The 12678-nt window shown below is 44.1% G+C and overlaps 1 protein-coding gene across 4 annotated transcripts in view; it reads right to left on the reverse strand.

Moving 5' to 3' along the window:
* Positions 1-7217: 7217 nt before the first annotated feature.
* HEG1 (heart development protein with EGF like domains 1) overlaps positions 7218-12678 on the reverse strand; it is an 89650-nt gene continuing 84189 nt past the window's right edge. For all 4 annotated transcript variants that reach the window (XM_030942319.1, XM_010354814.2, XM_030942322.1 and 1 more), the window contains one exon: positions 7218-12292. In XM_030942319.1, coding sequence (XP_030798179.1) covers positions 12143-12292 — 150 coding nt within the window. In that variant the 3' untranslated portion in view covers positions 7218-12142. The remainder of the gene's footprint in view (positions 12293-12678) is intronic.

Here is a 12678-nt window from a genome sequence, read left to right on the forward strand (position 1 = left end):
GATCTTCCAAGACCCTCTGGAAATTCTGTGAGTCACCTGATATCCTTTAAATCAAACAGATTGGATGCTTACGTCTGCAACTAAGAACCCCAACTAATACAGGGGGGTATGATGGTTAGAATTTAAAGCTCTTATTTGCCTCCTCAAGAAAGCCATAATAATGGCCCTCAGCATCTATTGAGTGCCTACAATATGCCAGGAACTGTGCTAGGATATATATAGATATACACCAAAAATAAGCAGAAGAACATCGTATTCTTCTTTCCATACCTCCTGTTTTGTTGCCTATATTATTTTTACTCTATCAGGGTTTTATAACATATTCTATTTCCAAATCTTCATGCATTCAGTTTTTAGCATTAATTCTGTATCTAAACACATCCAATACTTATCCCTCATAGCTTTTTCATTCCCAAATTCTGCGTTTTGATTCCTCTCTTAGTTGGCAGATGTCCCCATGGAGTGGTTTTCCTTGCATGCCAGGTTCCCTAAAATCATTTCTATTGGACAAAATCTGCCTATTGCTTTCATTATTAAATTAATAACCTCATAGATGTTGACTCACTGCCTTCTGGCTTTGCATGCTGCTGTGAAGAAGTCTGATTCTGCCCTTTCAAAGGGCAGAGTTTTTTGAGACAGAGTTTTGCTCTTGTTGCCCAGGCTGGAATGCAGTAGCACGATTTTGGCTCACTGCAACCTCCGCCTCCCAGATTCAAGCGATTCTCCTGCCTCAGCCTAACGAGTAGCTGCAATTACAGGCACCTGCCACTACACCTGGCTAACTTTTTGTATTTTTGCAGAGACAGGGTTTCATGATGTTGGCCAGGCTGGTATCAAACTCCTGAACTCAGGTGATCCACCTGCCTCAGCCTCCCAAAGTGCTGGGATTACAGGCGTGAGCTACCATGCCCGGCCAGGACTTCCTTTTAATGCCTGGTTTTAAACTGTCCTGGTTTTAAAAGTAGCTAACAAAAGCAACAACTAAGATCTGAGAATTCCATGGCCTTGCCAAGGTCCTATCCTAGTAAATAGCTCATTTGAGCCCAGGATTTGCATCTAGATCTGTCTGTGAAGTCTGCTTTCTTCTATCCCACCATATGAGGATGTTTCTGTCCTGCTGGGGAAAATACAACCAGGACATTAGGAAACTTTGGATAAAGTCATTCAGCCTCACTGGGCCTGAAAATCCTCTTTTGTAACATGGCAGAACTGGACCACATTAGTGGCTCATAGATTTAAAGGCTTAGAAAAATTAGTGACATGTCAAAAAAAAAAAAAAAACTGATTGTGGAGGGGACTGACATGGAGCTGCTGACTAAGTGTAGATACAGAAAACTACCATCTTCTATCACCATTATAAGGGACATTTTTATTACCAAAAAAGTAGAAAGGATACTATCTCATATCAATGAGGTAGCATTTAAATTGAGTAAATATTGCTTTTAGAAAATCTCCCTACTTATTTTATGCATTTGACCTCTGCCCAGTGATAACGTCTTCCTGAATCAGCATCTGTCTCTCTCTCTATGAGCAGGATTTTTAAAGCCTTGGCCCACATGACCTCTCTAAAAAGTTGTCCAGGTCTCACATTCTGATACTTTGAGTAAAGGGGAAGCTGCTCCTATTTTGCAGGCTAAGATAGCTATAATCTGTCCCTTGATCTTTACAAAGGAATTAGCCTCAGTGCAAGATATGAAGCAACCAGAAAGGAAATGAGGGACAAGGGACTCCATATTGGGAGTGGTGGGTATGGACAGACAGGAAACTTGGACCTTGCTCCTGTTAACTTAATTATCACCAGGCTAAATATAGATTGAGTTCTACATGGATTATCAAATTATGACATATTGTCCAATACAGCTTTTGTCTTTTTTTTTTTCTTAAGACAGGTACTGACTCTGTTGCCCAGGCTAGAGTGCAGTGGCATGATCTTGGCTCACTGCACCCTCCACCTCCTGGGCTCAAGCGATTCTCCCACCTCAGCCTCCTGAGTAGCTGGAACTACAGGCGCACACCACCATGCCTGACTAACTTTTGTATTTTTTGTAGAGACAAGGTTTTGCCATGTTGGCCAGGCCGGTCTCGAACTCCTGGGCTCAAGCAATCCTCCCACCTGGGCCTCCCAAACTGCTGGAATTATAGGTGTGAGCCACCATGCCCAGCTGCTCTTATCTTATTGATGATAATAGTATCACAGTGATAATGCCTTACTTGTGCAACTGTGAAGTAAGCAGGAAGGAAGGGCAGAGGAATTAATATTTTAATTTTTTCTGTTATATAACAAGACAGCTACTTCAAGTGTGCCTACCACAGAGCCTAATACACAGTTCCTCACACCTGCTTCCTTTCAGGCCCAGAGCCTTAGATGCACCCATCATTTAGACACAATTTAGAGACATCCTATCATTTAATCCCTCAGCATACATCTAAATTCTCTAGTTTTCATTGCTTCTATATTATAGAGGAGGAAACGAATGACGAGTGATTAAGAAATTAATCAAGGTCTCATTGCAGTAGAGGGGAGTTTCAAATCTCGGTCCTTGTGGTTCAACAGCCCACTCACATCACAAAGCTTCACACAGCAGCTTTGGCAAATATTAGACATACAATAAGTGCTTCTGATTTAAATTTTTAAAAACAAATTAAAACAACTTGAAGAATGTTAATGATAATCATAAATGGAGCTGGGCATGGTGGCTCATGCCTATAATCTCAACACTTTGGGAGGCCAAGGCAGGAGGATCGCTCGAGGCCAGGAGTTCAAGACCAGCCTGGGCAATATGGCAAGATCTTATATCTATATATATATTTTTAATTAGGTGGGTATGGTGGTGCATGCCTGTAGTCTAAGCTACTCAGGAGGCTGTGGTGGGATAGGAGAACTGCTTGAGCCCAGGAGTTTGAGGCTACAGTGAGCTATGATTGCACTACTGCACTTCATCCTGGGCAATATAATAAGACCCTGTCTCAAAAAAAAAAAAAAAAAAAAAAATCTGTCTCAAAAAAAAAAAAAAAAAAAAGATAACATAAATGTCCCATGGCATTGAACTAGGAATCAAACAATCTGCATGAACTATAGTAACTAGGATTACTTTTGGAGAGCTGTACTCATCAGCACTCCAGCTAAGTAATGCTGCAGTAACAAGTCAAGTGATGCCTAAGTCTCAGTACCTTAACATAACAACATTTCTCATACCAGTCCCACTCTGGTCAGCAAGGCACTATGTTCGTCTGAGGCAGTCAGTGTCCTAGGCCACCAACGGCTCCATCCCAGCACATAGTTCCATGATTGCTGAAGCTAGAGAAGTGAACATCATACACAGGCTCTTAAAGCATCTTCTCGGGGTCGGGTGCAGTGGATCACGCCTGTAATCCCAGCACTTTGGGAGGCCGACGCTGGTGGATCACAAGGTCAGGAGTTCGAGACCAGCCTGGCCAATATGGTGAAACCTCGTCTCTACTAAAAAAATACAAAAAAAAAAAAAAAAAAAAAAAATAGCTGGGCATGGTGGCGCACACCTGTAATCCCAGCTACTCAGGAAGCTGAGGCAGGAGAATTGCTTGAACCTAGAAGGCAGAGGTTGCAATAAGCCAAGATCATGCCATTGCACTCCAGCCTGGGTGACAGAGATGCCGTCTCAAAAAAATAAAATAAAATAAAAATAAATAAAAAGCATCTTCCCAGAAGTGACACATTTCACTCCCATCTACATTTCTTTGGTCAAAGAGATTCACATGGCCACATTTCAAAGGGGTAGAAAAGTGTATCCTACCATGTGCCTGGAAGGAAGAAAGCTGGACATATTTGGTAAATAGCAGAAATCTCCTTCTCTACCTCCAGGCAATCAGTTCCTATAGTTTTATCTTTTCCAAAATGTAATGTAAATGGAAAAGCCTTTTGTGTCCTTTTTGTGTCCAGCTTTTTTCACTTAGCACACTGCTTTGAGACTTTTTGTGTCCAGCTTTTTTCACTTAGCACACTGCTTTGAGACTTTTTGTGTCCAGCTTTTTTCACTTAGCACACTGCTTTGAGACTTTTTGTGTCCAGCTTTTTTCACTTAGCACACTGCTTTGAGGCTTTTTGTGTCCAGCTTTTTTCACTTAGCACACTGCTTTGAGACTTTTTGTGTCCAGCTTTTTTCACTTAGCACAATACTTTGAGATTCATCTATGTCGTTGCCTATTGTAGTACTTTGTTCCTTCAAATTGCTGAGTGAGATTCTGTTGCACAGTTCCACAATTCCCCAGGGAAAGGACTTTCTAGTGTGTTTTAAAAGTCTTTCCTCCACAAATGTTTGCCTGGGCTTTGCTACAAGAGTGCTCCTGTTCAGTGATATGTCATAGCTATATATTTTTCCACCATCAGCCAGTCATCGGCCTGCAGCTACTAGAGGAGCTAGAACTCCAGAATCTTTAATTGTCATGATTTATTTATTTTGTTGGCTGATCAGTCTGCCCACTCACTCGTTCTTTGTTTTAGTGAATGCCAACTGAGAGCCAGGCACTGAGCAGATAGTATTTAACAAGGATAGGATTGGTTCCTATCCCCACAGGATTTATGATTTTGAGCTCATTAATCCCTTCATGACATAAGAAACAGGTTGGAGAAGGAGTAAAGGGGACATGATGAGAACACTTTGACCACAAGTCCAAGGTCTTCAGGGGCAGTTACTAGCATATCAGTATGGAGAGGACATTCAATTCTGCAACTGTCTTTCCTCTGTTTTGTTGTTGTTATTGTTTTGGTGGTGGTGGTGGTGGTGTCTTCCTCTGTCACCCAAGCTGGAGTACAGTGGCTTGATCCTAACTCACTGCAGCCTTGAACTCCTGGGCTCAAGCGATCCTCCAGCCTCAGACTCCTGAGTACTGAGACTACAGGCATGAGCCACCATGGCTGGTCAATTAAAAAAAAAAAATTGTAGAGACAGGGTCTTGCTTTGTTGTCTAGGCTGGTGTCTTGAACTCCGGGCTTCAAGCGATTCTCCCACTTCGGCTTCCCAAAGTGGCATCTTTTCTTCTTTTGGTAACAGGAGGGCCCTATTGAAGAGAACCAATGTGCTATTTCTTCGTAGTTTTCAATTCCTAGGGCTGGACTGTGGTAGCCACTTGGCACAATGAGCAGGAACTAGAGGTCAAAAAGATAAAAATATCCCAGGAGTAGATATTTATGTTGATTTGTATTGAAATCATAGGAGACACTCATAGTGTTTTCCTATGAATTCTCCCCTTTAACCCTCATGATAACTCTGTGAGGCAATGATTATTATCCCCACTTTACTGATCAGGACACTGAGGGTCAGAGAACTGGGCAGCCTCTTAGGCCTGATGTCATGATCTGGGAAAACAGCCACAAAATGGTTGGAGAGTGTCTCGTACCAGCTGATGGTGCTGCAAGTATGCATGGGGTCAATACACATCAACATAAATACCGTCATGCCTGGCATCTTTTTATCTTTCTGACCTGAAATTCCTGCTCACTGTGCCAAGTGGCTACCACAATCCAGCCCTAGGAACTGAAAGCTGCCACAGCCGTTCAATATCCAGTATGGGAGAGGACTCTGACCTGTATGATCTATGCATTGTGCCCCTTACCTTTGACTTCCCAAGCAACCAGAAAATGGCTCATTGCGCATTGCTGAGCTTTAGCCCAACAGTCTAAAACCACTTTTTAGCTCTTTATTTGCTGGCAATCAAAGCCTGAGGTGGAGGTTCTGTGTTGCCAGGTCAGTGGCACAAGCAGGATAAGCACTCAGGCCAGCTTATCGTGCACAGCAGAAGTTCCTTCCATTTTAGGTTCACAACAATTACCAGGGTGCAGCATTATTCACAATAGCCAAAATATGGAAACAACGTAAGTACCTATCAACAGATGAATGGATAAAGAAACTGTGGTGTACATTACCACATGTGGAATATTATTCAGTATTAAAAACAGAGATCCTGCCATTTGCAACAATGTGGGCAACAAGGAACCTGGAGGACATTATCAAGCGAAGTCAGCCAGGCTCAGAAAGACAAACAATGAATGATCTCACTTCCATGTGGAATCTAGAAACAAGTTGAACTCATAGAAACAGAGAGTAGAATGGTGGGAAAGTACAGAAATGGGGAGAAATAGATCAAAGAGTACATACGTGCAGTTATGTAAGATGAATCAGCCTCGAGATCTAATGTACGGTTTGAGTACCACAGTTAGTAATACTGTGTTGTATACTGAAAATTTGCTAAGAGAATAGATTTCAGGTGCTCTTAACACACACACACACACACACACACGAGATGATATAATAATTTGCTTGACTATAATAGCCATTTCACTGTGTATATTAAAACACCATGCTGTATACCTTAAATATATACAATTAAAAAAATAAAATACAAAAAAAAGCTAGTATGAGAGGAGAGAAAGTCTGAAAATGATGTGATGTTTATAAGTCTGCCTAAGCTGAGCGGGAGCAGTCCTGGGTTCCTGCTCAGACCTCAGTTGGGATTGTGAGCTGTGGGGCTTGGAGAGCTGAGTGGGTGGGGCTGGCTCAGGAGAGGAGAGTGCTACTGGCCACCTCCATTCATTTGGAAAGCGGTAGCCCTGATCCAACCTGCCAAAAGGTCACCTTCATGCCCCAAACTGCCATTATTGGCCTCCCCCAGTGCCAAGGTTTTTGCCATAAAGCATATGAGAGGCTCATCGTCCCCGACCTGCAAGGTATCCAAGGAAGCAATTCATTCACGAATGTGTATCTAGACAGGCAGCCACATTCCTTGGCCACCATGAGTGTAAGGTCCATGGCCCACCATCTTAAAGTTCTGCAGATTCTCCCCACCAGAGCACACAAAGGCTTACTTTCCCCTCTCCTCCAACCCATGAAGAGTTGGCATGGAAGGCATAGTGGGAGACATTGAGGAGGAAATTGTAAGTTTCTGAATTGGTCTCTTATGCTCTCCAATTCACATAAATAAAAGTAGATGTTATATCTAAGTTTGGCTTTCTGCCATTTAGGTCTGTTTGTCCCTCCCTCCCTCCCTCCCTCCATCCATCTATCCATCCATCACCAAAAGTGTACTTCCCCAGTACTGAGAATACAGAAATGGCTCAGCCTCCACATTTGCCATGTGGAAGTTCACTGTACAACTGTTCCATTGTTTAGGTGATGCCCTCCTGTAAAGTAACTTGTTGCATTCTAGTCTGGTTTTCTTGTTTGTAAGAGGAAAACACACAATGAAAATGATATTAATTTTATTGCATCATTTTGCTGACTAGAACGCCAGACTTATAGTGGATATAAGTATAAAAATAACCAAATTCTTACAAATAATATTTTACTGCTACAGTACTGAATAATTAGTGGAGGTTGCAATTATAATACAACTTTAAATAACATTCTCATAATAGGTTTAACACAATCAATCAGGGACTAAGGTTTAAAGGTTTACAAAGAGAAATCCAGGACAACATGAAAACTCCAAAAGTTCATATTCCAGCTACACGCTTCATTTAACCATCAATCCACCAACACAAACATTCACAAAACTCAGAGCAACTCATGATGAAATAGTCATTCTCTTTTTAGGACAGGGCAAGGTTAATAAAGAAAGGTAAATGAGTCGGATTAGTTTCCCAGGCAGAACTGATTCCATCCCATCCCTGGCCTATCCCATCCTCCCTACCCAAGAAATCTGTAATGAAGTATGGTTAAGTGCAATTTAAAAATCAGAATATGCAAATTCTTCAAAATGTCCCCTTTGAAAATGCCTAGGTGACAGACCCAGTCTCAGACCTGTCTCTTTTTAGACCTAAATGGTCCCCTTTGGTTTCACAGGGTTTCCTGCGAGCAGTTTACACCAGATATGATGGAGTATAATGCTACTGAGGATACTTTACTACAACAATTAATTGGCATTTAATACTTTCATGTTCCTACTATTTTAACCAGTTCTCTTCCTTGGAGATTTAAGAAAAAGAAAAAAGAAAACATACCCAAAGGCAAACTCTACAAAACCAGTATCTCTGTTTCCAAAAACACACATGAGAACCTCAGAATGACACTTTGTTAAGGGAGGAAATGAAATGTCCCTTCTCATCCACACAAATGCTTTCAGATAGGAAAAAAAAGATGATACTAAGGGTAATTTCAAGTAAAATACAAAATATTGAAATACTGAACTTTGCATTCTTCCTCTTTCCAAAGAAGTGCTGTAGTCTCAAAATTGGTGTTTTTTAGAACTATGGGTCAAAACCCTAGTTTTGGGTGTGTTAGGCTAAACTTAGCCAAGGGCAACTGGACTGGACAGCTCCTCTTCTTCAGGCAGAGTTAAATCGGCTTACAGGACACCTGGGTATTTCACCAGGGGGCAACACAGTTTCACACAGGCATCAAAAAGCCACGCGAGGTGGGTGACCCAAAGGTGCCCGCTCTGGGAACTTCCACATCTGAATAGGTGTTATCCTTCAACACCTTGGCTAGCCATCCAGCCTAGGAGTCCAAAGATGCTGCCTTCTCCCTTGGGCCCACTTTAAGAGTTACCTCTTCAAGAACTCAATCGTCACATCTTGAAGTTTTTGACCTCAGATGCCATCAGCCAGCTTGACTGAACCACCTATCAGCAATTTTGGCTCTAAATGACTTAGCTGCTTCTGAAAATATACTTCCCCTCAAAGGAGGAAGATGTGTCAGCGTTTAAGACATTCCACTGAATATGTTCCCAATTCTGAAAACAGTTCACAAAAATATGCTCCCAGTATGTGGGAGCTATGGCCTTACCATGGGAACAAGGCAAGCAGCTCTCAGATGGATGTGTACGTCTGACTGCGCTTGTCAGAAACCCAGGTCCTCGCCCTACACTTCCTATACCAAAGACACGTGCCGGTGTGCTTCTTGCTGAGCATAAGCCAGCCACTATTTTCTTAATGACAAGTGTCTAAGAAAGATATGTAAAAGCCAACCTGAAAGCACATTTTCAAAAGGGTATTCAGCATTTTTTTTTTTTTAATTTCATACCATTAGTTTGGTTACTCCTTAAAAATAATATGAAGGTTCCTTAAAAGAAACTTATTTTAAAAGCCCTTTCTCCCTTGCCCTCTTTGATATTTAAGGTACACAGGACGGTGATGGGTGTGCCAGGATAGTGAGGCAGGGGCTACAGTGGGCAGAGCAGCTGGGGGAGTCAGGCAGACAAGGATTTCAGTACTGCTTCTACAAGGCAAGCTATGTATCCTCTCTGAAGGTCTCTGTATCTGAGAAATGGGCACTTCCATGCCCACCTCTCGAGGATGCTGGAGCCTTTCCCAGAGCCTGGTCGTGGTAGGAGCATGACAGTTCATCTGCCTAAAGACACAGACTCCAGGGCCTTGGGCTGGCTCAAGGGGCAGAGGAAAAGACAATGCAATAAGACCCTCTGGAGCTTAAACCAAACCACTGATGCCAGGGAGCCAGCCAGCCACCCTTCCCTGCTGCAGTGTGTGACAGGACACACAGATGCCCTGCACCCGGCTCTTCTCTACAGAGGTTTAAGCATCTCTTGAGCTGTTACACATCACTTGCCCCTTCCTCTCACCTTCCCCCAGCTGTGGGACATTGCTGCAGGACTGTGGCATCTGTGAACGTGAATCACACACCCCAGCTGCAGGGGCTGACATGGAGCAGTGTCTGGGCGGAGAGCCTTGGTGTGCCAAGTGTGCATCCAGGCCTCTTCTGCTACCGGGTGTTTCCCCTCGGCCTAGGCAGGACCCTTCTGTAGCTAGGAACCCCATGCAGGAGTGCAGCTGGCCCTCCCTTCCTCACAGGCTCACAGCCATGCTTTATTCATGTCCCCTTAGAGCCTCATGCCCTGGAGGTGCCTTCCCCGCCCCCACACGCCTCCTGGAAACTGTGGAGACAGTGTGAACTCAACCTTGTGGGTGCCTCCTTTTTTTCTCAGTTAAAACAACAACAAAATAAATAATCCACTCCATACGGAAGAAACCCATGAAGAAGCAGCATTCTTGGAACTCACAGGACACCGTTTTCTGGATGTTGGGATTCTTCCCAAGAATGCTTTTGGGACAGAACACTTCATTTTGTGGAGCTGGCGGCTTCTGGCTCCAATAGAGATGATTTGTCAGCTGTGATGTCAGCTGAAGGCAGCAGAAGTGTGTGCCTGGGAATAGCCTCCCTGCATGGCTCTTCCCACAGCTGCGGGTCCTGGGGATGAGCAGGCATGCTGCGGAAGGAGCCAAGAAGCCAAGTCTGTGGGCTCAGGTGAGCTGCAGGAGCTCGGAGCTCTCCAGTTAGGTGCGAGGCCGTGAGCCACAAAGGGCCATTGGTTCTACAGAGAGAGGCAAGGCCCAAGATTTCAAAAAGGCAATACTTTGAAATTTTAGGTTAGCCTCCACTGATAAAAACAGTTCTCCTTTTATTTGTCTCATGGATGAGTACAATTTAACTACTAAAATGCACCTCCCCTAACTGGGGCTCTTGCTACAGCAGGGTGATGGTGAGTGGTGGAGACCACGGGACACTGGAGTTCATGCTTAAAACCATCAGGGCCAAGGATTATGTGAGAATAGGGATTATATTTAGAGGACCTTGAAGAAACCACCATGCCCGGGGCAGAACTGTCCCAGTGGCTGCACCATTTCCAGAAATGTGTGTGCTGCGGCGCTCCCCACTTCAGGGTGGAGACAATTCTTTTACCTCTGTATCCCTTCACTTCATCCAAAACCAGGATGCCCCAAAGCAGGCCAATAAACAGTTCCACAGGTGGTAATTAAAGACACCGAGTACTGGATGTCTCCCTGGCAGGACCCACGTCACAGGCATAATAAATAAGACGAGTGGAACTTCCTTCCGGAAGGTCAACCCTCAGTTCCTCGACCGACCGGAAGTCTTCAGTTCTCCCACACTGACTGGAAGTATAACCACATTTCTGGAGAGTGCGACATAGCCATATAAAGAGGTACAAATGACTGGGTAAGAAAAAAAAAGTTATTTCTTCAGCCGAATAAACAGCTTTGAGTGGTTGAAAGTTTACATGGGGTTTGTGGATGAGATTCTGCATACAAAGTGCTGCAGTAGCAGGTGAGCAAACTCACATGTGGCTCCATCTCGGCTCCCTGTTCTTCCTCAGGAATCCACGCAGCTTTCCAAAGCACTGTCGATGCAGGAAATCTAACCTGCCTATTCAGCCCATCCCTCTAAACACATCCAGCTGCAGGCGCTCATTAAGCTACTTTCGTAGAGTGGTGAAACCTGCATTCAGTTTGACATTTCTCCTCCTTACGCAGCTGCCTCTGGCCTCCACGATGGTGGTCAGAGTCCCAGGCCCCAGGCTGGACCCTCATGGATGAAAAATGCCCCCCTGCCTGTAATCGGCCTGCGGAGCCTCCAGCTGAAACCAAATGTAATTTGTTTTGCCTGATCCAGGCTTGTTTGAAAAAGTGAGATTTAACTGCAAAGAGATTAAAAAAAAATCTTAAATAAATGTGTCACCTTGACTTAAAAAAACACATTGCAATTGTGTGCTGTGCCTCACACATTTCCTCATTGTGGGGGTTGGCTTGGAAACTGTAGCATAAGACAACCTAGAAACATATGAAAACACTGTCCATTCAACGGCGACATCTTCAGACTTTAGTGGTACGCTCATCCTCATCTGTTGTTTAGCACACAGGCGCTGGGCAGGAAAATAATTAACAAGCCAGTATTTTGCTGCAAATGAATCACCAAATTGCTGCCTATGGAAGTGTCTCAGGAAAGGAAGCCTTCTTTCTGGAACAGTCTTGAAACAGATCCAAAAGGAAACCTCCCACCCAATTTACTAAAGTGCAAATGAAGGGAAAACCAGGTCCCTGCACTGATGTCTAGTGGTCTGCCCTGGCTAATAGTCGCCCTGGTGCCAGTGCCATGGTGCAGTCACTCAGAGAGACTCTCTTGATACTGGCCCACATTCACGTTCACAGTAACAACAAAGGTGCCAAATGAGCAGCCTGTGGTTCCACATCCACCTGTCCCCTCCACTGTGGTCACGCCCCGCATGCCTGTCCCTCTTCCTGCTTGCCACTCAGCGTGGCTCCGACAAATCCTGGGCGCAGCCTCCTGGTGCGGTCCTCTGAGTCAGAGGTCCCAGGCGACTGGCTCAGAGCAATGAGTCCCTCTCTCTCCTGGACTTAAAAGTAGTCTCTTCTTCTGCTTTCATCACTGATGAAAGACGGGTTATACTGTCCGGGGAAAATGCAAGAATGCCGTGATCCTGGCAGTCCAGTGTAGGCCGGGTAGAGTCCGTTTCGTTCAAGTTCTGGATTCCTTACACTTGTGGGCTGGTGGCCAAAGAGAAAAGAAGAAAAGTCAATTTATCTTTCTTGGGTTTAAATTACAGTGTTAAATCCCAATGATTTTAGACCAATGTAGGAAAAGATCTGGGTTTATCCCGTATGATGTGGTTCTACTGATTATTTCTAATTTTTTTAAAGTGTCTTTCTCTCTGGAGCACAACCCGCTTTAAATCTTTCCTGTCCCTGCCACCATGCAGAAGGCGACTAATGCAAATGGAGGAAATGACCTTTGTAAAGTCCTATGACCACCTAGTTGCAGGTGGAATTAGGACCCCAAACCAGGAGGCCAACAGCAATCCTCAAGTGACCAGTTTGATCTCAAAAAAAGGCTCTCTGGGAATAAGAGGGGCTACTTTGAGGAGGCCTTCATA

Source organism: Rhinopithecus roxellana, chromosome 1 (assembly GCF_007565055.1).
Source record: "Rhinopithecus roxellana isolate Shanxi Qingling chromosome 1, ASM756505v1, whole genome shotgun sequence".
NCBI classification, from domain to species: Eukaryota; Metazoa; Chordata; class Mammalia; order Primates; family Cercopithecidae; genus Rhinopithecus; species Rhinopithecus roxellana.